Source organism: Saimiri boliviensis, chromosome 2 (genome assembly GCF_048565385.1).
Source record: "Saimiri boliviensis isolate mSaiBol1 chromosome 2, mSaiBol1.pri, whole genome shotgun sequence".
NCBI lineage: Eukaryota > Metazoa > Chordata > Mammalia > Primates > Cebidae > Saimiri > Saimiri boliviensis.
In genome coordinates, this window is record NC_133450.1 from 22,557,548 (window position 1) to 22,580,391 (window position 22,844).

The 22,844-nt window shown below is 40.9% G+C and overlaps 1 protein-coding gene across 1 annotated transcript in view; it reads right to left on the reverse strand.

Annotated features, from left to right (window-relative positions):
- Positions 1–791: 791 nt before the first annotated feature.
- TSHR (thyroid stimulating hormone receptor) overlaps positions 792–22,844 on the reverse strand; it is a 163,674-nt gene continuing 141,621 nt past the window's right edge. The window contains exons 9-10 of the mRNA XM_003924614.4: positions 5,340–5,528; positions 792–2,251 (exon numbers count right to left, since the gene is read on the reverse strand). Of these exons, the coding sequence (XP_003924663.1) occupies positions 838–2,251; positions 5,340–5,528 (1,603 nt within the window). The 3' untranslated portion in view covers positions 792–837. The remainder of the gene's footprint in view (positions 2,252–5,339; positions 5,529–22,844) is intronic.

Genomic DNA, 22,844 nt, shown 5'->3' on the forward strand with positions numbered 1-22,844 from the left:
ATAGTTAGTGTCCAGCTTGTTTTATTAATCAACAGGGGATTGAGTGTGCTCTGCCCATAATTCCCACTTACTGCTACTTAGAAAGACTTTCTAAAGTTCACATCTTTTATGCTATGAGGCTGGCCAAGAAGAGCAATTCTTAGTTTGCTAGGCCACGTAAGCTGAAATCTTGCCAGTTTTTCCAGGCGACACATAATAGCTGGATCACATCAGGTGGATTCTTAAGAAGAGATGATTAATAGGTTGATTTAAAAAACAAACAAAGCAAAACAAAACTCAAAGCTAATTCTTTTCCTCCTTCATGTCTCATAATAGCTGTTTCTTGTATGACAGCTCATTGTGTTTGGCTTTTCAGTTTTAAGAAAATCAAATTCTCCTTGCATCAGAATATCAAGTCAAACTGAGCCAACATGGGACTGATTTTATCTTGTGGTCACCAACCAAATTAATAGCATTTTCCATTTGCTGAATCTTTAGTATGAAATGCTATACAAAACTGAGAAGCTGTATATTGACATGGCTCAGTTAATAGTTACTGAACATCCTACACAACGTCATCTCTGGACTTAACATCAAGAAATTCTTCCACAAAGAAGAGTATTTTGATTTCACCTGGGATTCAAACATTCTGGTGGCCTAACTTCCTTCTTGGAGACAATGATTAGGTTAATACTAATCACTCTCCAGAGATAAACTCTTGCCCCATGAAACATTGAAATACTACGTGCACAGGAGTGAGGGCAGATGGGTGTTGGGGGTGTCATGGGATTAGAATGCATATTTAAAAAACGATTCTTTTGTAAGTTCCCCCACCGTTGTGGTTAGTGTAGTGTCAGCTTACAAAACTGTTTGCATATACTCTTCCGAGATTTGGTCCCGCTTCTTTGGGGTTAGATGGGAGTTTTCAAGCAGTTCATAGACATCTTGCATGTTGGGGAGACTCTGCCTCATGTCCTGGGTAACCTTTTGAACCCGAACATCAGTGCTGTTCTTTGGAGGAACCCTCTGCTCCCGGTATGCCTGAGCCTGACGTTTACAGATGCCAAACTTGCTGAGTAGGATGAACACATCCCTCTGGAAGGCCTTGGTGAAAATAGCGTAGAGGAATGGATTGGCACAGGAGTTAAGTGGATAGAAGAGGACCAGCAAGATTTTGGAGTTGCTAACAGTGATGAGAGGCTTGTTCAGAATTGCTGACAGAGCGTAGAACGAGATTGGGGCCATGCACATGAAGTCAGTGAAGATCAACACAGCCATCCTCTTGGCAATTTTGGTATCTTTGTCCCCTGGGTTGTACTGTGGATTTCGGACTGTGATGTAAATCTTCACATAACAGGAGCAGACAATGACGAAGGCAACTATGTTGAGTGTAAGAACAAAAACAATATATGCCAGAGCCAGAGGCGTCTCAGTGTCCATGGGCAGGCAGATGCTGACTTTGGCATAGCTACTTATTCCCACCAAAGGGAGCAGGGCAAGAAGGAAGCAGCAAACCCAGCCCCCAAACATGATGGCACATGCGTGCCTGAGGCGGATCTTCCGATCCAGGCGCATGGCGAAGGTGATGGCATACCAGCGCTCCAGGGTGATGACCGTCAGTGTGTACACAGACAGCTCGCTTGCAAAGACAGTGAAGAAACCAGCTGTGTTGCACCCAGGGCCTGTCTGCCAGTCAATGGCATGATTGTAGTACTCAGAGTGAGTGTAGAGGTCTACAGAGGCAATGAGGAGTAGGTACATCCCCATGCAGAAATCTGCAAAGGCCAGGTTGCACATGAGAAAGCGGGGGACATTCAATTTGTAGCGGCTGGTGAGGAGAATAAGCAGAACGAAGACATTGCCCAGGAGAGCCAGCAGACTAACAAACCACACCACAATTCTCAGGAAGCTGTAGCCCATTATGTCTTCACATGGGTTGAACTCATCCGACTTGGGGGTACACACCATGTCTTCATTGTTCCCACACACAGTGTAGTCATAATGGCTATCAAAAGCTTGTAGGGTCTCTTCCTGGGGGTTTTTGAGTTCCTGGCCAAAACCAATGATCTCATCCTCTTGTTCTTCAAAGAAGACATAATAATGAGCGTTGCTAGAAGTATCCTGGAACTTGGACTTTTCCTTGTACCCAACACTGTTGTCACCCAGATTCTCTTCATATTCCTGGTAGAAGGCGCTATTCAAGGCATTCACAGATTTTCTCTGGCGCAAGCTCTGTATATTGCTCTCATTACACATCAAAGACTCAAGGATTCTGCAAGGCAACAGAAAACAGTTAGTATCTGGCTGGACACAGTGGCTCATTATTATAATCCCAGCACTTTGGGAGGCCGAGGTGGGTAAATTGCTTGAATCTGGGAGTTTGAGGCCAGCCTGGAAAACATGGTGAAACTCCATCTCTATGAAAAATGAAAACATTAGCCAGGCATGGTGGTATGTGACTGTGGTCCCAGCTACTTGGGGGGATGAGGTGGGAAAATCACCCAAGCGTGGGGAGGTCAGAGCTGCAATGAGGTGAGACTGGGCCACTACACTGTACCGTGGGTGAGAGAGTAAGACCTTGTCTCAAAAAAAAAGTCAGTACTTGCTTAAAATCCATGAATGATTCCTACATTTACAAAAACATGCAAACTGCTTACTACAATGTACATAATTCTACAAGGTTCTACAGGATCTGGGCAGGCCTGTTTCTATTACATCATTCCTATGACCTCCCCTCCCCTACTGTGTTCTAGTGACATTGGTCTTATTTCTCTTCTGCAACCACTTGAAGAACAGTGATTAAAAAAATAAAGTGGCCGGGCATGTTGACTCAGGCCTCTACTTGGCTGGGCATGGTGGCTCAATTCCAGCACTTTGGGAGGCCAAGGCGGGTGGATCACTTGAGGTCAGGCGTTCGAGATCAGCCTGGCCAACACAGCGAAACCCCATCTCTACTGAAAACACAAAAATTAGCTGGGCGTGGTGACGCGTGCCTGTAATCCCAGCTACTTGGGAGGTTGAGGCAGGAGAATTGCTTGAACCTGGGAGGTGGAGGTTGCAGTGAGCTGAGATTGTGCCACTGCGCTCTAACCTGGATGGTGACAATGTGAGATTCTGTCCAATAAATAAATAAGTAAATAAATAAATGAATAAATAAGGCATAGATGCTGGAGCCAGTCACCTTGGTGGGAACCTGGCTCTATTATTGACTAGCTTGGGCAGGCCCATGAAACTTGGTTAATTCATTTGTAACATGGGACAGTGGGAGGTGCTGTTTCATATAGGGTTGTTAAAGGATTTGTTGGATTTATCTCTTTAAGCCTCTTACAATAGCACCTGTAGCTTTGTGAGTGCCATATGGTATTATTGTTATTATTATTATTCCTATTCAGAGCTCTAGAACCCTATGATCCCATTGCCTGAAAAACCCATGGCTGCCTCTACTCATCATTATTTAGTTTCAAACTCAATATTAAAAAGAATTTATGTATTTTTAGTAGATACAGGGTTTCAACATATTGGCCAGGCTGAGCTCAATCTCCTGACCTCAAGTGATCCGCCCATTTCGGCCTCCCAAAGTGCTGGGATTACAGGCGTGAACCACTGTGTCCACCCAGCCTGTTTATTTTCTGACTTCCTCCACTAGACAGTAAGCAAAATACAAGAGGGAATTCTTGCCTGTCTGTTCACAACAGCCAAGCAGATAGGTGTTTAGTAAGTATCTGTTTAACAAATGAATGAATGGACACTACCATACAGGCAGGCTTGTGGAAATAAGATTTAGTTTTTTCCTTGCTCACCAGACTCAAAACAAAAGGGATTCTTTAACCTGGATGGAAGGGCAGATTTCGATTGATCTCTTGGGTTCCGTTTAAAATACTCAAAATTGATCTCTTGGGTTCTGGTTAAAATCCTCCTCTTCTAAACTGTTTGGAGGCTAAGGAGAAATCCAGACACTGGCTCCGAGGTCCACTTTAGCCTCCCATCCAGCCCTGGTCCAGTCCTCAGTGATGCATGACGTCAGTGCAAGTCCACTATCATCATCCTCTACTCCCCTCCTGGCTTTTTGCCCAGTTACGATGCCCATATTGGCCGTGTGTGTGTGTGTGATGGAATGTTGCTCTGTCACCCAGGCTGGAGTACAGTGGCACAATCTTGGCTCACTGCAACCTCTGCCTCCTGGGTTCAAGTGATTCTCCTGCCTCAGCCTCCCTAGTAGCTGGTATTACAGGCACCTGCCACCAGGCCCAGCTAATTTTTTTTTTTTTTTTTCATTTTTAGTAGAGACTGGTTTCATCGTGTTGGCTAGGCTAGCCTTGAACTACTTACCTCAGGTGATGAGCCTGCTTCGGCCTCCCGAAGTGTTGGAATTACAGGCATGAGCTGCCACGCCTGGCTACCATGTTGGCCTTCTTTATAGGGCTGTTTTAGTTTCTGCCCTCACACTTGGATCTGATACTTTCTGACTGCAATTATGCGTGTAGAAAGTCGATCAGTAAATACATAGAAGCCGAGGGGGACCGAATAGACATAATGAAGGTGGATTAGGAGAACAGGAGATTGTATAATACACAACAGGGGAAATAATGCAGAGTAAAAGTGAAAAAGTAAAAGAATCAGAGAAAGCCTGGAGAGAAAATGAAGGCCTTTCCTCTTTTGCAGGCTTATAAGCAGCCTGATGTGCACATAATATATCAATGTTAATATTAATAAAGATCTTATAAAATTCCAGTCCATTCCATTCCAGTGTTTTCCATTCAGTTTCTCATTTAATCTTCTCAAAACTCCTCTGAGTGATAGCATTATGATCTCCATTCCCAAAGACTCAGAGTGGTTAAGTAACTAGGCTTGGGATAACACAGCTTGAGAAATGGTAGAGCTGCGGTATGAACCCAGCTGACTCCAAAGCCCGCAGGCATGTAAGCAATGAGCTGTGACATTTGCAAGGCCCAAAATGATCAGGTAACCCAACTGTTTGTGTTGTTTATAAGTCTGTTCTCATGATTGTGACATCTGACAATATGTGTTGCAGTATCTAATTACGAATTATACCCGAAACCAGAAATCATGCCTGCATAACCTCTACAAGATTCTATGAGACCTGGTGTGTTTCTCTCTCCTGTGCCATCTATTATCCCCTCTGCTTTACAGTTATCCAGCGACATTGGCCTTATTTCTCTGCTGCACCCACTTTGGGTCCACGGGGTCATTGTGTCCCATGGATTTCCTGCTTCATATGGATGCTTCCAATTTCCTCTCCACCTGGATTTCAAACCATGAACCGTCTTCTCCAAAACAAAGAAATGAATTCCACTTCCACCAAGGTCTTTTGTCACTTATGCCAGGTCCCTGCCACTTACCCTCTGATTTTCTTCTGATTCTTAAAAGCACAGCAGTGGCTTGGATAAGAAAGGTCAGCCCGTGTAAGGTGAAGGAAACTCAAGGAAAGTGGAAGTTTCTTAAGAGTCCAAGTGTTTCTTGCTATCAGTTCCTTCAGGTGCTCCAGGCCTTTGGATGGAAGGGCAGTGACACTGGTATGAGACACGTCCCTGGGAGGTAGAGAACAGGAAAATGCAGAGAGACAGTGAGCAGCCAGGGTCTTCTCAGCCTTGGCCAGAAAGTCAAACAGGTCCGAGGTGAATGGGGAGATGACATGCTCCTTTCTTCTACTAAGTACATAAGCTGAGCTCCTGGTCTAAGGAGGGATATTAGGCTTTTAAGTCATTGTTACAGGAACTCCTTGGAATTCCAGTATTTAGCAATACAAATGCTATTTCCACTGTTGTTTTATTATATTCATCACAATACATGCAAACTCTTGGAATCAGAGAGAGATGCCAGTTTTACTCTGCAACTTGCCACCATATTAACTATGAAAGAGTCTCATGAGGCAAGAGAAATAAAATAGAACAGAGACGAAGGGGCCTAACTTGCTGTTGGCCTCTGTGGAGGCTAGATTTTGGGGACTGATAAACCACTCACAGACACAAATCAACACCAGTATCATGAAAACCTGATAATAAGGCAGACCTCGGAGTCATAACAAGTTATATCGGGAATTCAGGACTGACAACAATTCCCCTGCCCTTATCATTCCAGTGTCTTTAGAAGACTGTAAATCCATTCTTGGAAGGAAAACTCAAGTATTTATATTAACAATGTGAAATCAGATTCGAATCACTTCTGAGAACAATGGGGTTGGGGGGTGGTGGTCAGACTAGGAACAATGTAGGCATCAGTGTTAGTTACTAAAATAGAATTAATTCACAGCATGAGTGTGTCATTCTCTGCTCTTTTCTGAATCCTAGACATTCCGGGCTCCATGTCTTGCTCCATCATTTTTATTGGCACCATTAACAGCTTGAATAAGGCCATCAATATTTAACCTAACATCCCTCCTATTTTATATTTTGTCAATTAAAGTATTCCTTATAGAAGATAATTCCATTTAACATATTTAATACAATTAATAGTATCCGATTAGTGAGTGAATTCCATCATTTACAATTTCTTCCCCCATATCATTGTAAGTGGACTTAGCTGGGAGTTACATTCTCCAGGTTCAAGGCCATCGGAACTTGCTACTGTTTTTTTTTTTGCAAACATGAAGCTCATGTATTAACCCCATTCTCGCCACAAGACTGTGACTCTCGTGAGGAAAGGGTTGGTGCGGTTGCTATTTTGTTTTGTATTTAATTTAAAAAATTATATAATCTAGCATTTCCCAAACTTGTCTGGTGGTAAGAATTACCCTTGGCGCTTGTTCCTATGTTATCCCCAGGTGGTTTTTAACACTTGTCCCCAAGTGCCTTTGTAAACCGGCATAAGTAAACACTTTAGTAGTTAGTGAGAGAGTGAAGGGACTTTCGAGCCGGACCTAAGCACAGTTGTGAAGCAAATGAAACTGGGTTTTGCTCTCCTGCCTCATCTGTCCTTCTGAGGCTTGACTTTCTCTGTTAGCCACGCTGTCTTCAAGGTGTGGCCATCTTTCAATTCCAGCTTTCTGGAAGCAACTCAGGTTGCTCTTCCCAGCGATGTTTTCATGTCAGTGAAACAGGAGAGCATCTCACCGGCTCCTTTCCCTGCTTTGTTGTCTGCTAGATACACTGATTGTGCGTCTTCATCCGAAAGAGTTGATCCAAGTAATGTGCTTGCATTTTAATACGTATTTCTTGAGAAAACATATTAGTGATGATTTTAGTTACTGCTTGGCAAAACACCCCAAAACGAAGCGGCACAAATCAACAATCTTTTTATTATGAGCATAGGTTTTATGGATCATGAATCAGAACAGGGAATGGTGGGAATAGGCTGTCTCTGTTCTGTGATGTCTGGGGCTTCAGCTGGGAAGATCTGGAGTCTGGGGTGACTCAATGCCTTGGGGGTGGGATTATCTGTAATTTCCTTCACTGGCATGTCTGGTGCCGGGGCTGACGTGACTCAAAGACTGAGCTCAGCTGAGACTGTTGCTGTGGCCACTCCATGTGGGTTGGCCTTCCCACATTACGTCAGCCAGATTCTGAGAGAACTAGCAAATTCAAGGGCAGAGGATGTAGAGTCCACCTCTTAATGGAAAGAGTGTCAAATAATTCGGTGCCTTCTTTTAAAACTGCCGTAATGATCTAAGTGATGGAGAGACCATTGAGGCAGATGATCTGGGGGAAAATTGTCAGTCTATCACTCTGCAAATCAGCATTTCTAGTCTAAGGATTACTCTGGACCAGCATCAGAATCACCTGTAATACAGATCGAGACACATCCCAGACCAAATGAATTATGATCCCTGTTGGTGGGGCCTGGGAATCTGCATTACTTAAGATGCTCTCCAGGTGATTCAGGTGATTCAGAAGCTGATTTCCATCCTCAAAGCATTTTTATGAAGCAGGCAGATACTAAAATTCAGACAAAGAAATAAGTTATGTTGTGTCCAAAGAGATACAGTGAATGAAGGGTGGAGTCGTAACTCTTATTTGGGTCTAGAGTTCTCAGCTTCAGTGTCCTAGGAGCTAGCCTTCACTTTCAGGTCTTTGGAGTCTTTGAACACAGATCCAGGTGCAGTAACTCTCCAGGGACTTTTAGGAACCTGGGAGGGAAGATTTGATTCCAAAGTCTGGCTGAGTATGTGTAATGAGCAGATCCCAGGTGTCCTCTAAGTTGGGTCCCAGTCGGGCTGAACTGGGAGGGTGCTTTGGTAGGGAAGGAGAAAGGAGGTGCTGGGAAATGTGGATAAACCTTATGACAAAAACATTCGTCACATAACGGGTGCTTGGCATATGGTAGGTGCTCAATAATTGGTAATTCCCTCCTTGTCCTAGTTTGAAGTTTGTCTGAGCTCAAGCCAAAAGCAGTGAAGCTGGCAAAACAGCTCCAGTCCAGACCTCAACTTGTATATGCAACTGCTTATTTGATATCTCCACCTGGATGCCTCACTGGCATCTCCAACTTAACAGGTCCTTTCAAAAGGGAGCTTTCTATCCCTTGCCCTCAGCTCAACCTGCTCCTCCTCTATTTTCCCCCAACAAGGTAATTGACACTCCCATCCACTTGACTGCTCAAATTAGTAACCCTGGAATCACTACAACATGTTGGATTTCCTCAAGACCACTGCCTGCCCCCCACCACCCCAACATTTAATCTAGCAAAACATCTATGATTCTGAACACTAAAGGAATCTCAAATCCATGTAATTGCATCTCCAATGTAAGCTTTCTAGTCCAAGCTAACAATGATCTCTTTCTGTAATATCTTTCCTGTCTACTTTTATTCTTTTTCAATCCATTCCCCACATAGTAGCCAGATAATTATAACATAGGAACTGAGTAATGCCATGTTCCTGCCTAAAGGCCTGCAGTGACTTCCCAATGTACCATGAATAACATCCACGCTTCCTACCATGCTCTTTACGGTTTTGCAGATCTAGCACCAGACTACCTTTCTCATCTCAGAGCTCTAAGGCCACTTACAGGCAAAATTAGAATCTATTATTCTTGAAGACATCTTAATCCCCGTTTCTCATAGTTCTAAGTGTCCCTTTAAAATGCTGTACCTGAAGTGCTCCTGCAGCACTCCACCCACACTACCTCTGTACTTACAGGGCCAAGCAGGGGGCACGACTGCCTTTTTTCTTTTTTGATTAACCACCCTTGCAGTGATCTGCAGTTTTAATCAGTCTCATTGTTATCAGACAGAAAGGTAAGAGCTCCTGTAAACTTCCCTATGGATTTAGCATTTCCTCTTCACTCAAAATATCTCAAATGATTCTTGCCTTAAAGCTTACTGGAGCCGGGCACGGTGGCTCACGCCTGTAATCCCAGCACTTTGGGAGGCTGAGGCGGGTGGATCACGAGGTCAAGAGATCGAGACCATCCTGGTCAATATGGTGAAACCCCGTCTCTACTAAAAATACAAAAAATTAGCTGGGCTTGGTGGCACATGCCTGTAATCCCAGCTACTCAGGAGGCTGAGGCAGGAGAATTGCCTGAACCCAGGAGGCGGAGGCTGCAGTGAGCCGAGATCGCGCCATTGCACTCCAGCCTGGGTAACAAGAGCGAAACTCCATCTCAAAAAAAAAAAAAAAAAAAAAAAAAAGCTTATTGGAATTTCTTTATTTCTTGTCTTCCATCTACCATTTTCCAGGGCTTGAAGCTTTAAGGTCCTTGTGGAGTCTCTACTGCCCTTGCTCTACATTCATGCCATGAATATTTGCACAACATGAAATTGTTCTAGAACCACCACACCCCCACCCTCCAATCAGATGTCAGCCCAGCTATTTGCACATCTACAAATACTTGTTGAATACTGAGTCACATTTGATAGTCTTCCAATTCTGGAGTTGATGGGAGAATAAATCTCAGGCTGAAGAGATTCTCAAACTTGAAAAGTCAGGAATCATTTTAAGTTATTTGAGGCTGTATTTTTTCCCACTCACCCAAAGTTTTATTTGATTACTTCAAATCCAGGATTTTTAAATAGTGTACCTTCTTTTCTAAAATAAACCCATCAACATGTAATTTTTTTTTTCTATGTGAGAAGAATATAAAGAAAGAGTTGTTATGGGTGATGAAGGGGTCTGAAATCATTTGTGGTTATAGCCGTATGGTTAGAAACCTACAAGCTGGAGGGCTTCCCTCTGTTTTGTTGACTCTGGCACTCTGTTCAAAGAGCTCATCAGCAATGGGCATTGAACTCCATGAGAATTTGTCTCTAGCAAGTATTTACTCACAAATCAGAATGCAGCTGAACTGAATCTGGCAAATGGCTTGAAGTCTAATTGCCTAGGTCATGGGAATAATCTCGAGGTAAGTGTCTAATGAAAGCAATAAGACCTAAATTTGGAGAGCGTGAGTCCTGCAGTGTTATATACAGAGAAGAATTTCGTGAGATTTTAATGATGTCAGGAAAAAAGAGACCTAACTATGTTTAATGTCATAGGAAGAGCAAATTGCACCTCAAAAGCAATTACACACTCTAGTATCCCCAAACATTGGAACAATTTTTATTTTTTGACAGATATTTTGTCATTATTATTTAAGAATAACTTTTGATTAATTCAATTGCAATTAAAGAAGCACTAATTGGCTTGCCAGTGTTCCAACAGCAATTGCAAGTGTTTTTTCTGTTTGCTTGTCATGAAAGTAGGTTTTCCCCATGGTCAACATGTGGAAACTGGTCTATTATAAATGTGCAGTTACATCTGTAAATTGGTAGATGAAATGCATCTAAGGGCAGGAAGATTAATTTACTGTTTAAACTACAATGTAATTAATTTATTAATACTGAATTAAAAATAAGTTAAAGGTTTAAAAGGTATAAATTCAAGACAGTAAGCTTGTCTATGAATATATTTAAATAATTTAGAAATGCAATCTGCATTTATTTAGCAAGTACAGAATGTATTGATTGTTGTCTGTCTCAAGTATAGTTCTAGAAGCTAGGCCTATAGCAGTAAACTAAACAGGCTCTCCTTGTGCTTGCATTCTAGTGGAGAAAAGGGGAATTACAATGAGAGATTAAGGGACAGAGTCAGGGAAGGCCTCATTGAGGAGATAGTTGAGGAAATGTGTGAAGGAGGTGAGGGAGACAGCCAAGCTGCTATCTGGGGCAAGAGCATTGCAGACCAAGGGACCAGCAGTATAAAGACTGTGAGGAGTGCACCTGGTATGTTTGAGGAAGCAAGGAGGCCAGTGTTGCTGGTGCTGAGACAGTGAGGGCATAGAACATGTGAGAGAAGTGAGTAAGGTATTAAGAGCCAAATCGCGAGTGGTCCTGTAGGCTGTCAAAAGAACGCTGCATTTTCATCAAAGTGTGATCGAAAGGATGCAGAGGAATGGCATGATCTGACTTATTTTAAAAGGATCATGCTGGCTGCTGCTTTGAAAGTAATCAAAGTAAGCAAGGGGCAGAAACAGGGAGACCAAAAATAGAGAGGATGGTGCCTTGGACCAGGGTGGTAGCAGTGGAGATACTGAAAATGGTTGTTCATATATATTTGAAAAGTAGAGCCATTGGGACTTTCTGATGGATTAGGTGAGAAAGAGAAGAGTTGAGAATGACTCCAAGATTCCTAGTCTGCCACTGGGAGAATGGAGTTGCCATTTCCTAGGATGGGGAAGGCTGCAGGTGAGGCAGGTTTGGAGGGAATGATCAGAAGTTCAGTTTTGGGCATGTCAAGTTTCAGATGCCTGTTAGACATCCCGATGATGATGTCAGGCAAACAGGGTTTTATGAGTCTGGAATTTGGGGGAGTTGTCTGGACTGGAGATTTCTATTTGGGTGCCATAGGCATTAGGTAAAGTCATAAAAGTGGATGAGATCACCAAGGAAGTGAATGAAGATACAGATAAAAAGAATATCGAAGATGGATCCCTGGGGCACTCCAACATTAAGAGATCAGGAAGAGCTAGAAAAAGAGAGTAGGAAGGAGAAATCAGAGGTATGGAGAAAAACCAAGAGAGAGTAGTGCCTTGGAAGCCAAAAGAAGAATACATTCCAAGGAGGATGGAGTCAGCAACTGAGTCAAATGCTTCTGAAATGAGTACTAATTGGCCACTTGATTTAGCAACTGTGAAAGTCACTTTTGACCTTGCAGAGAGTTATAGTGGCATGGTGGAAAGTGAAAACCTGATTGAGGGCAGTTGCTGCAAAATGGCACAGATAAATAGGGCAGCAGGTGGAAGCAGATATGAAGGAAGGGATATTTTAAAATAATAAATATTTTAATCTTTTCCTAAAAAGGAATCTTTTAAAAATAAGTAACATCTAAAACAATAACTTTTTAAGGCCGTATAATATTCAATCAGTTTTCCAGAAAGACAAGGTAGTTCTTACCTGTTTAAATCAGATCCAAATAAACTCAGACTTGGCATATGATTGATGCCTCTAAAGTGCCTTTTAATCCATATTCAAGAAATACTATTTTAAGATGGAAGAAACTACAGCATGTTTACACACTGATGGGAGATAATCCAGTAGGGAGGGAAATACAGATGACTAGGGAAGAAAGGAGAGGATTGCTGAAGTGACGCCCTTGAGTTTTTGAGAGGGGATGGGATCTAGAGCCCAGATGAAGGGGCCAGCCCTAAATAGTGACTTAAAATACAGAAGAGAGGAGAAGGGATGTAGAAGTAGATGCAAGAAGATGAGTAGATGTGGTTGTGGGACATGAGGAGTTCTCTTCGGATTGATTTTATTCTCAATGAAATGAAAATCAAGGTGATCAAGTGGACATGAGAATGAGGGAGAGGACTAGAGGACTGAAGAGAGGGGAGGCTGTAGGACATGGTCATCCAAAAGAGCGGGAGAAGGAATGGGGAAGTGGGATGTGATTACTGTGCAGCATATGGAGCCAGCTTGGGGTGAATGATTTAAAGTGAAACCACTTGCCATGCTCAGCTGCAAAACCCCAGGCCTGCAGCAGGTGGGTAGTTAGATCTAATCAGGGTTGGGCTTGGTCAGGAGAGGCTGATGAGACGGAGAGGCAAGGTCGTTAACTGGTTGCACGTACAAGTCGGTGTTTATAATGATGGAACATGGCATTTAAGCTGCATAAGGAAAGAGTGAGGATATGGGGGAGGTGAGAGACAGTGAAATGTTAGTAATGGGCTGTAGATCCTGGCAGAACCAAAAAAATGGAAAGATTAATGTATCCTAAGGCAAGAGACAGAAAGAGAACAGGACGTTTAAGATTAAGGTTATGGAGGCTTTGTAGTCATTGGTCATGACAGGCCTAGTGAAGTCTGGAGGTGCAGTGGAGGGCAGGCTGATTGGAGGAGTGGAGCTCAGAGGTCAAGGTATAGGAAAGACAATCCGTGTGGATATTGAAATAACCAAAGTTACAACAGCAGTTTTGGAGGGATAAAAAGTTTATATATGGTTTGGGACTGTCCTCTGTTTCAGTTATCCTCTGGGGGTCTTGGACCATATCCCCCAGGGGCAAAAGGGGTACTACTGTAGGCAAATGTCTAGAATGTCAGATGGTAATAAGCATCATGGGGAAAAATAGAACAGGAAAGTGGGATGAAGAGTGGTGGGCAGCTTGCAAACTTAAATGGGGCATTCAGGGAAGACCTCAATGAGAAGCTTACAATTAAGTAAAGACTTGAATCAGGTGAAGGAGTCCACTGTGGCTATCTGAGAGAGAGCTCTCTGGCAGAGGAAACTACTAGTGGTCAACTCATGAGGTGGGAGCATGCCATGCGTCCTATTCAGAGTGGCTGGGGTAGAACCGAGAGGAGGAAAGAAATAGGAGGTAGGATGAGAGACTACGTGGCATGGGTGGGAGACACGTGGCAACATAGGCCTTTGGAGGCTGCTTGTGAGGAGTTTGTCTTTTTAAAAATGAAGATGAGAAACCACTGGAGGCTTTAAAGCAGAAACTTAAGAAAATGATCAAGTCAAGTTGCAGAATTACAACAGGTACAAAAATAAGCCTACATAAAAGGGGTTGTTGGCCTGATGTACTGGGAAGAGATTGTGTTTTGGAGTTAGTTAATATTGAATTTCTATGCTAGTATTTCCCTTATGGCCAAGTGACCTCTGGGAACTTACCTGATATCTCTGCACCAGTTTCCTTATTTGTTGAATAGGTATAATAATACTTTCTATTGAATAGTTAGGCCCAAAGTGATAGACTCTCTGTAAAGAACCTAGCACAAAGCTAATGCTCAAAGCTGACTTATTATTAAGAAAAATTGTGTCTGATTATTTCAGATGATTGATCAGAAATTATGAATCTTTTCTCAAAGTCTATGTGTACAAAAAATTGCTTTGTAACTCAGATATTACTGTTATTTCTTTTAAGCCTATTTTTTCCATGATCGATGAAATCTTTTGGAGTTTCCTATTGCAACATAATGGATTGTGCAGTGGAAAATTGCCATATCCTGTAATTTGGTGAGTCAGCATTTTACCACACAGTGACAAGAGGAAACCAGGGCAATTTTTAGTCCGTTTTCACACTGCTGATAAAGACATACCAGAGACTGAGTAGTTTATAAAGAAAAAGAGGTTTGACAAACTCACAGTTCCACATGCCTGTGGAGGCCTCCCAGTCACGGTGGAAGACAAAAGCCATGTCTTACATGGCGGCAGGCAAGAGAGGGAATGAGAGTCAAGTCAAAGAAGGAACCCTCTATAAAATCATCGGATCTTGTGAGACTTAATTCATTACCACGAGAACAGCACAGGGGAACTGCCCCCATGATTCAATTAGTTCCCACTGGGTCCCTCCCACAACATGTGGGAATTGTGGGAGCTACAATTCCAGAGGAGATTTGGGTGGGGCACAGCCAAACCATATCAACTGCCAATAGTCAGATGCTGAAACACAAGCATAGCCTCCTTCTCAGTGTTGAATTCCCTCCCTTCTCAACCTCACAACCCCTACACACACTCAAAATGATCATCACCATAGTGGCAAAAGGGTTGGGCTCAATGCTACCTGTGAAGGATAAAAGGTTCCCTTTTTTTTTTTAAGTGTTTATTTCTTTTAGACTCAGAGACAAAATGTAATTAACAAAATGGATTTCCATGTCCTGGCAGAGATAGTGTGTCAGATGACAATGCTTCATTATTTCCTCCCACCTGTTCCAGGAGTAAACTCCCGGAAGAGTGAAAACATTTAGTACTCATCCATATTTACTTGGGAAGAATTGTGTGCTAATTCTATATGTTAAAAACTGCTTTTGGTGTTTCTGTTTGTAGGTTATTTATTCAAAAATTTAATCCAAGGTTGATTGACACCTCTCATTATTTAGCCTGTTGCCAGCGTCCTCTAATTAATTGTAAAATCACAAGTAAAACCTGCTACAGAACATAGTACACATGGCTTTTGCCTTTGCTATTTGGTCCTATACAATCTTATTTCTCTTCTTTCATCATACAGATAATTGAGACTTGTTATGGGCAAAATCATCAAAAATTGAGAAGAGTGGTGTGGAGAAGTCAGAATCTGTTGGGGTTTGAAAGGTTGAAATCAAGTTTATGTAAAAATAGCACAGAGCCTAGCAGGCACTTACTAAAAGGTAGAGGTATTTATACATAAAATTGCAAAGAAGGAGCAGTAGAGAAGTAATTATGGTCCTACTTGCTCAACAAAGAACAAACTTTAGATTCTTTATTGTTAAGAGCTCTTGGCTAAAGAGGGATAATTAACAAAATGGTTCAGAATTTACAAGGTTTAGAGCATTCTGGCAGCATTGTTTTCCTAGGGTTCATTCTCAGCAAAAATTCTTTTATGTTCTACAAGTTTTTAACAAGGTAAAAAGCCCTTACTTACGTAACTTTAGCAAAACCATACTAAAGAAATAGTTTATGAATTTGTGAATTATTTTTAGAGAAGAAAAGCTACTCTAGTTTACTGTTTGGCCAGGCATAGATAGGAAACATTTACTCAGACTGAATCCCCTGATGTAAAACGTATGACCATTTGAGGCCATTGCTCTAGAGAGTGGTTCCCGGTGTTTCGGAGAACTTTTATTTCCGAGATGATGATAGTAGTTGCACTTTCAGTTGGTTGAAGAAGTACAAAGGTGCATACGATTTTGAGGATCTTTGCACTGACTGCTTTATTCCTCTCCCACCAGCAGGCAGCCCACTAACTGGGGGCTGCTCTGCAAGTGATTTCTTAATAGTTATGAAAATAACCCTGCCAAAATAGATTGCTGTGATTTAAAGTATTAATTCTTTTTTCTCATATTAGTGGCTATGGTAGCAGGAGATGCTACAGATCAGTAAATTAGGATTTTGGGGAAAACCAAGTATCCTGCGTTGTCAATGTGACTCTTCTGTTCTGAAAATTCCTAGGGTTGAAGCAGACCATTCCATGTTCTTGTCAAGAAGTCAGCATGCACACTAGTCTAGAAAGATCATTGCCTACTTTCTCTCGTCAAATTCTTTCATGATCTTCCTTGTGGTCCCTTTGCTGTACCTCTGGAGATGTGGTTGTGTGATTTAGGAGGGATGACCTACTTTTGTTGCTTCCCCAACAGATCCGCTCTTCCGGCATGGGTCTGGCTCAGTGCACAAGCTAGGTAGTGCAAGACGTCAGTTTGTCTTGTGTTTGCAATTCATTTCACAGTCAGTGAGCAGGGCAGCCTAGCATGCAAGCCTCCTTGGGGTTTGCATCTGCAGGAGGTTCCCTTCTTATCCAAGAGAGCTGCACCAAGAGCTCCATTTGGTAAGCACAGAAAGAAAGTCAAGGAGCTCCAGGCTGATGAGGTATTTGGGTCTCGATTTCCCTCCCCTCAGAGGGAGATCCAGTCCCTGTCAAATCACCAGGTGGTGGAGATTAGTAGTCCCAGCTCAGTGGCTGTGACAGAGGTATCTAGGAATAATATAGTCAGGCCTGAGGTGAGTTGAGGGCCACAAACTTTAATAGGTTATGCAACTATTACTACTACTTCCACAGGGGCCATCCTTACCTGCTGAGTCAGATTAGGTTGTCCATAATATGATTTCAACACACCATTCCAACACTATCCTTTGGCTCAAATTATGTTGTTTCTTTCCCTCTCGACACGTCCCATGTTTTCCTGTACACTTGCCTCTGTTTTCTCTCATAACTCTATCACTGTCTGTTACAATTCTGCCCCTCACCTGAAGCCCATCTCAAATACTATCTCCTTTAATAAAGCTTTCACTGATCACCCTAACTAGAAATGGCATGTTGAATCTCTAAATATCTCCTATGGCTCCTTTTACATTAAACTTATGTTACAGTTACTTATTCACATTTCTCCTAAATTGATTGCAACCTTTTTAAAGCAGAGGCTTTGTCTTATCCTTATAACTACTGGAGCTCAGTAGGTGCATAGAAAAATGCCTGTGGAATAAGGGAGTAAATGGACCATTCGCATTAGGGTTGGCAGAGAGCCGGTGGTCAGGACCAAAACTGATTTTATTTAGGTCAACAGTTTTATCCTGGAACACAATTGAATGATAAAAAGATAAAAATCCAATAAAAATGGTCCAAAAATTTGAACAAACCTGGGTAAAATACACAAATAGGTGACAAGTGCATGAAAAGATGCTCAACATCCTTAATAATCAGGAAAATAGGAATTAAAACCGCAATGAGAGGTCCACTAGAATGACTAGAATTAAAAAATGACAATTACAAGCACTGGCCAGTATAAAATGCTCATACCTTGCTGGCAAGAATAGAAAATGAGACAACCATTTTGGAAAACACTGTAGTAATATTTCCTATAAAGTATACATAAAGATGTATATATAGAAACAGAAATCTATCCTATGACCTGTCAATTTTGCTATGAGATTTTTATATTAGAAAAATAGCATGCCTATGGGAGGTAGGGTGAGGCATGAGGGAACTTTCTGGGTGATGAAAATGTTTTAAGTCTTAACCAGGCTAGAGTAATAAATATAGTTTTGTCAAAACACATCAACTTGTACACTTAAAAAAACTGTACGTTATTGTATGTGAGTTATATTTAAAAAATAAGTTTGTTTGGGATCATCCTAGAAAATCATGTATTCAGCTGTGTTCTTCAGGCATGCTGGAAAGGACCCTGCCACAAATTTTCAGCCACCTAATAGTATTATCTTGTGAGGGTCATAAAGAGTTTAAAAAAAAGAAAAGAAAAAAAATCCCAAGAAATATGACACTGCCATGTCCCTTGAATTAATTTGATCAGCTAAAAGCAAGAAAAGTTTATTTTTGAAGTTAATACCTGTAATGCAAACCCAAGGATGTTATGACAAAGATTTGCTCTTCTTAGGAGGTACTTACTCAACAATATGCTAAATGCTATATTAAAGTCAGTTATATAATTTAGAATTTAGAGAACTCTGATTATCATAAAAGGCATTGCATTTCAGTGTGTTCTTTCCTTTGAGATTAAAAACACCAAGAGCTTCTCTTTCAAAACAAGATAAAGAGAAAACAAGGTAATCAAAACTGGAAAATATAAAAACGGAAAATGAGATTGCATATCTTGATTAAAAATCAATCAATATAGAACATTATTATACTTCCAGGCTAGACTTAAAAGTCTTTTTTAAAAACAGCAAATATTGGATAATAGATTTTTTGACTCTAGATATTGCACCTGTTTTAGATTAGATTATCTTTTGAGAAGTGACCTTGAAAAACACTGATCATTTAAGTGGGTAAGTTCGATTTTTTTTTGGTAGATATCTGTATTCTCCCACAAAAACCTTTATGAGGCAGAAATATATATGGCATCTGATTCTCTTTTCTTTAGATGGAGTTTAAGATTTTCCAAGTTTGGCTTTTACAACAAATGGCAATGAAATCATGGCTATTTGATATTTAGTTACAACTCATCAAATATTTATTGAGCACTTACTGTCTTCTCTTTTGAGGTGGGAGGGTTATAAAAAGTATAAGACACTGCTTATTTCCTCTGGGATCTTAAAATCTAATTATGGGAAGAAGATATGTGGGAAAAAATAATGAAGATTTTGACAAAAGATCAAGACAAGAATTAAAGAGATGTCACAAGTGCATGCATGATTAGTTGACAAATTCATTTTAAGACAAAAACTGGGCTTGGAATTTCAGAAAGGAGACTGGGCTCTCCTTTGCTCCTTCCTGACTTTCCTCCTATTGATCTCTTACATGCTGATTTCTCCATTGTCTTCTCTTCTTATGCTTTGTGGCTTTGTTTTAAAATTAAGTTTTAATTATTATTAAAATAATGCATGCACTTATTTTTAAAAAGCAAATTATACTGGAAGTTTGATAATACAAGAGGCAGCCCTCCCCTGTAGTCTGGTATCTGATGTCCCAGAACTAACCCCTTTTAACTTCTGATATTGCCTTCCATAAGCATAAGTATTTCTTGATTTATTGGTTTTAGATTGTATCCACTGACTCTCTACTAGAGAAGATGAGGATTTGCCCCTCTTTTATCATCCCTCACCCCCGCACATTTCCTCTCCTGACACACTCCTCTACTCTCCTGAAATAGTTTTCTGACATGTTTGGTTAAACCCATATTCAGTATTTCGGTTATTGCAACTTTGCATGCTGCACTTTCATTTCCTTTGTCATGCAACTGTTTTTTCCTTTTTCCTATAAGATGTCAATCTGTCTCTCTCTTTTTATTTCGAAGTCTTGGTTTGAACAAACCTCTTGCTAAGTTTTCTACATGCTCCAATGTTTTGTAAAACACCTCTAAAACCAGTTTTTCACACAATGAATTCCATCAAATAATCTATCAATCCTTTTTTTTTGAGACGGAGTCCTGCTCTGTCACCCAGGCTGGAGTGCAGTGATGTGATCTTGGCTAACTGCAGCCTTTGCCTCCTGAGTTCGAGCAATTCTCTCACTTCAGCCCACTGAGTAGCTGGGACTACAGTCACATGCCATCATGCCTGGCTAATTTTTGTATTTTTAGTGGAGATGGAGTTTCACCATGTTGGCCAGGCTGGTCTCAAACTCCTGACTTTGAGGGGTCTGTCTGCCTCCGCCTGCCTCCACCCTCCAAAGTGCTGGAATTACAGGCAGGAGCCACTGTGCCTGGCCAATCCTCTTTTATTTCTAGAAGACTTTCCTCTTGGAGCTGTTCATTCTTCAGCTCTGATGTAGTTGTCATGTTCTCAAGACTCCTAGGACCTCCCTTTGTGATCATCCTGGGAATTCTATTTGTTTCTTTTCTGTGTTGATCACTGTTTTAACAAAGTTCTCATTTTTCTCTTTCCTGGTTTATGTTCCAAGAAAAGTAGAAGAGGAAATCAAGGTTTTGAGACTTTGCATGTCAGAAAATGTCTTTATCAATCATGCTTGATTGATAGTTTTAAAAAGACTTTCCCTTCAGAATTCAAAGGTGTATTCTCTCTGTGCTCTTCTTTCAATGTTGCCATTGAGAAGGTTGATGGCATTCCAATTCTCCAGCCTGCACAGGTCACATGATTTATCTGTCTAGACGTCTTTAGTTTATTCTTTTCATCTCATTGATTTCACGTGTTATGATGTACCTTCATGCTCTCCCACTTTTTCTTTTGCCGTATGGGTTCTCTGTGGGTCTTTTTATTCTGAAAACTCACTTTATTAATGGGAAATCTGCTACATTATTTTCTTTTTTAGTTTTTGCTTTATCTTCCTAAAACTTTTGTTACTTGGGTTTTGGATCTCCTGGCTTAAATTTCTAATTTTCATATTTCTTTCCCTCTATTTCATATATTTTTTTTGCTCTCTTTACTGAGTGCTATTTTTCACTTTAACAACTTCTGCTTAATTTTTTGGCTTTGGCTTTCATATTTTTAATTTTCAAAAGCTCTTTTATTGTTTTCGGAATATTCCTGTATAAGGAAGTATTTTGTGCATGTTAAACACTGTCTCTCGGAGGATATTTGTTATAACTTTTATGAACGTTTTCTTGTGATTCTTGCATCGCCTCTGTTCCTTCCAAGTTCCTTTTTCTGTTTATTCTAGTCCTTGTTTTTTATGTCACCACTTCTATTCAACATAGGACTGGAAGTCCTAGTTAGAGCAATTAGGCAATAAAAATAAAAGGCATCAAAATCCTAAAGCAAGAAGAAAAACTGTCTCTGAGTTCAGATGACATTATATATAGAAAACCCTAAAGCCTCCACCAAAAAAACTCTTAGAACTAAGAAACGAATTCAGTTAAGTCACAGGATACAAAGTCAACCTACAAAAATCAGTGGTGTTTCTATAAACAAACAATAAACTATCAGAAAAAGAAATAAAGAAAACAATCCCATTTATAATGGCATCAAAACAAAACAAAAAATAGAAATGAATTTAAACCCAGAAGATGAAAGATCTGTACACTGAAAACTACACGACATTAACATTTCTTATGTCAATGGCTTTCCTCAAAGCTCTGCTGGTTCTTGGCTATCTGTTCTCGTGTGTGAGGGAGGCCTATGGGAAGCTCTGTGTATGGAAGCTTATTGGCTGGTGGGCATTACTATGGTGACTTTGGGAGATGATCAATGATTCTTTTTGTAGGTTTTTTTTTTTTCTTCTTTCTTTTCCTTGGGCCTGTCAGCTTCTTCAGTACTCTCATCTCCTCCTTGGAGGGTATACATTCTGAGGCCAATATTGTATGAGTTGAGTAGATAAGAGGATTGTTGTTCTTACATTTTAGAATGTACATTTTCATATAATCCTGTTTTCAAAACAGTACCTGTCTTCTAACCCCAACTGTGTTTATTATCCTTGAGTCTTGGTGATGACATTTTAACAGAAAGCAAATTCAAGTTTTCTTCTGGGATGAGTAAGAAGTAGTGCTTGACTGTGCAGAGTGAGACTGACCAGCTTCAATGTCACCTGTGTTCTTATTTGCAGAACACTTAAGATCAAACTGATAAAACATTTCCTGGATTTTGTGATTTGAATTAGTTTGCATTTTATTGGTTTCAGCCACACAGGTACTTAACGTGCAGCTCTCTCTTGGTTTCTGAAGACACTCATCACTTACTCACATGATTGCCTCTCCTAGTCTTTGTCATTGAAAATTCACACTCTTTAATTTATTTATATTGTCTCAGAAGTACGTACTGTCATTTTAATGTTTAAAAACGAATCAGGGAAAATCACTTCGGTGGGGAGAGTTCAGAAGTCTTAGTTCTATTCATTTTTTGAGATTTCCTCTGTACCTATATCCCCTTATCAGAACCTACATTCCAAAGAGTCTCAAATATGTCTCTAGCCCTGACCTCTATTGTGACTTTTATACCCACTTATATCACTGCCTGCTTGCACATATCACAGGACCTCAAACTACCTTTCCCTGTCTCAGGAAATGGTGATCTCATTCTCCTAACTGCTCAGTCAAAAATTGTTACAGTTCTCCTTGATTCCTTCCTTTCTCTTATGCCCTATATCGGATCCATCAGCATGTCCTGTTGGCTTTACCTTAAAAAATATAGCCAGAATCAGATTATTTCTCATCATCTCCACTGCTACTGCGTTATTGCAAGCTGCCTTCATCTCATGCCTATATTATTTTGGCATACTCTAAGTGGTCTTCTTGCTTCCATACTTGGTCCCCTACAGTTTATTTTCAACACAACAGCCAGCATGTTCCCGTGAAAATATGAGTCAGACTGTGACACATCTGTGCTCAAAATGCTCCGATGGCTTTTCCTCCATCTAAAGAGCAAATCAAGACTTTCTGATGGCCTCTGAGGCCATCTGCAAGTTGATCTTTAACCCTGTCATCTTTTTGATCACAGCTTCTACTTTTTTCCTTGTGTTTTTACTCTGAGCGGCACTGGTCTCCCTGCTCTTCCTCAAACGTTCTGGGTATATTCTCAGCTGGGGGGTCTTTGCACTTGTCTAAAATGCTCTTTCTTCAGATTGTCCCCAGGCCTGTCCCTTTATTTCTTTCAGGTAATTTTTGGATTGC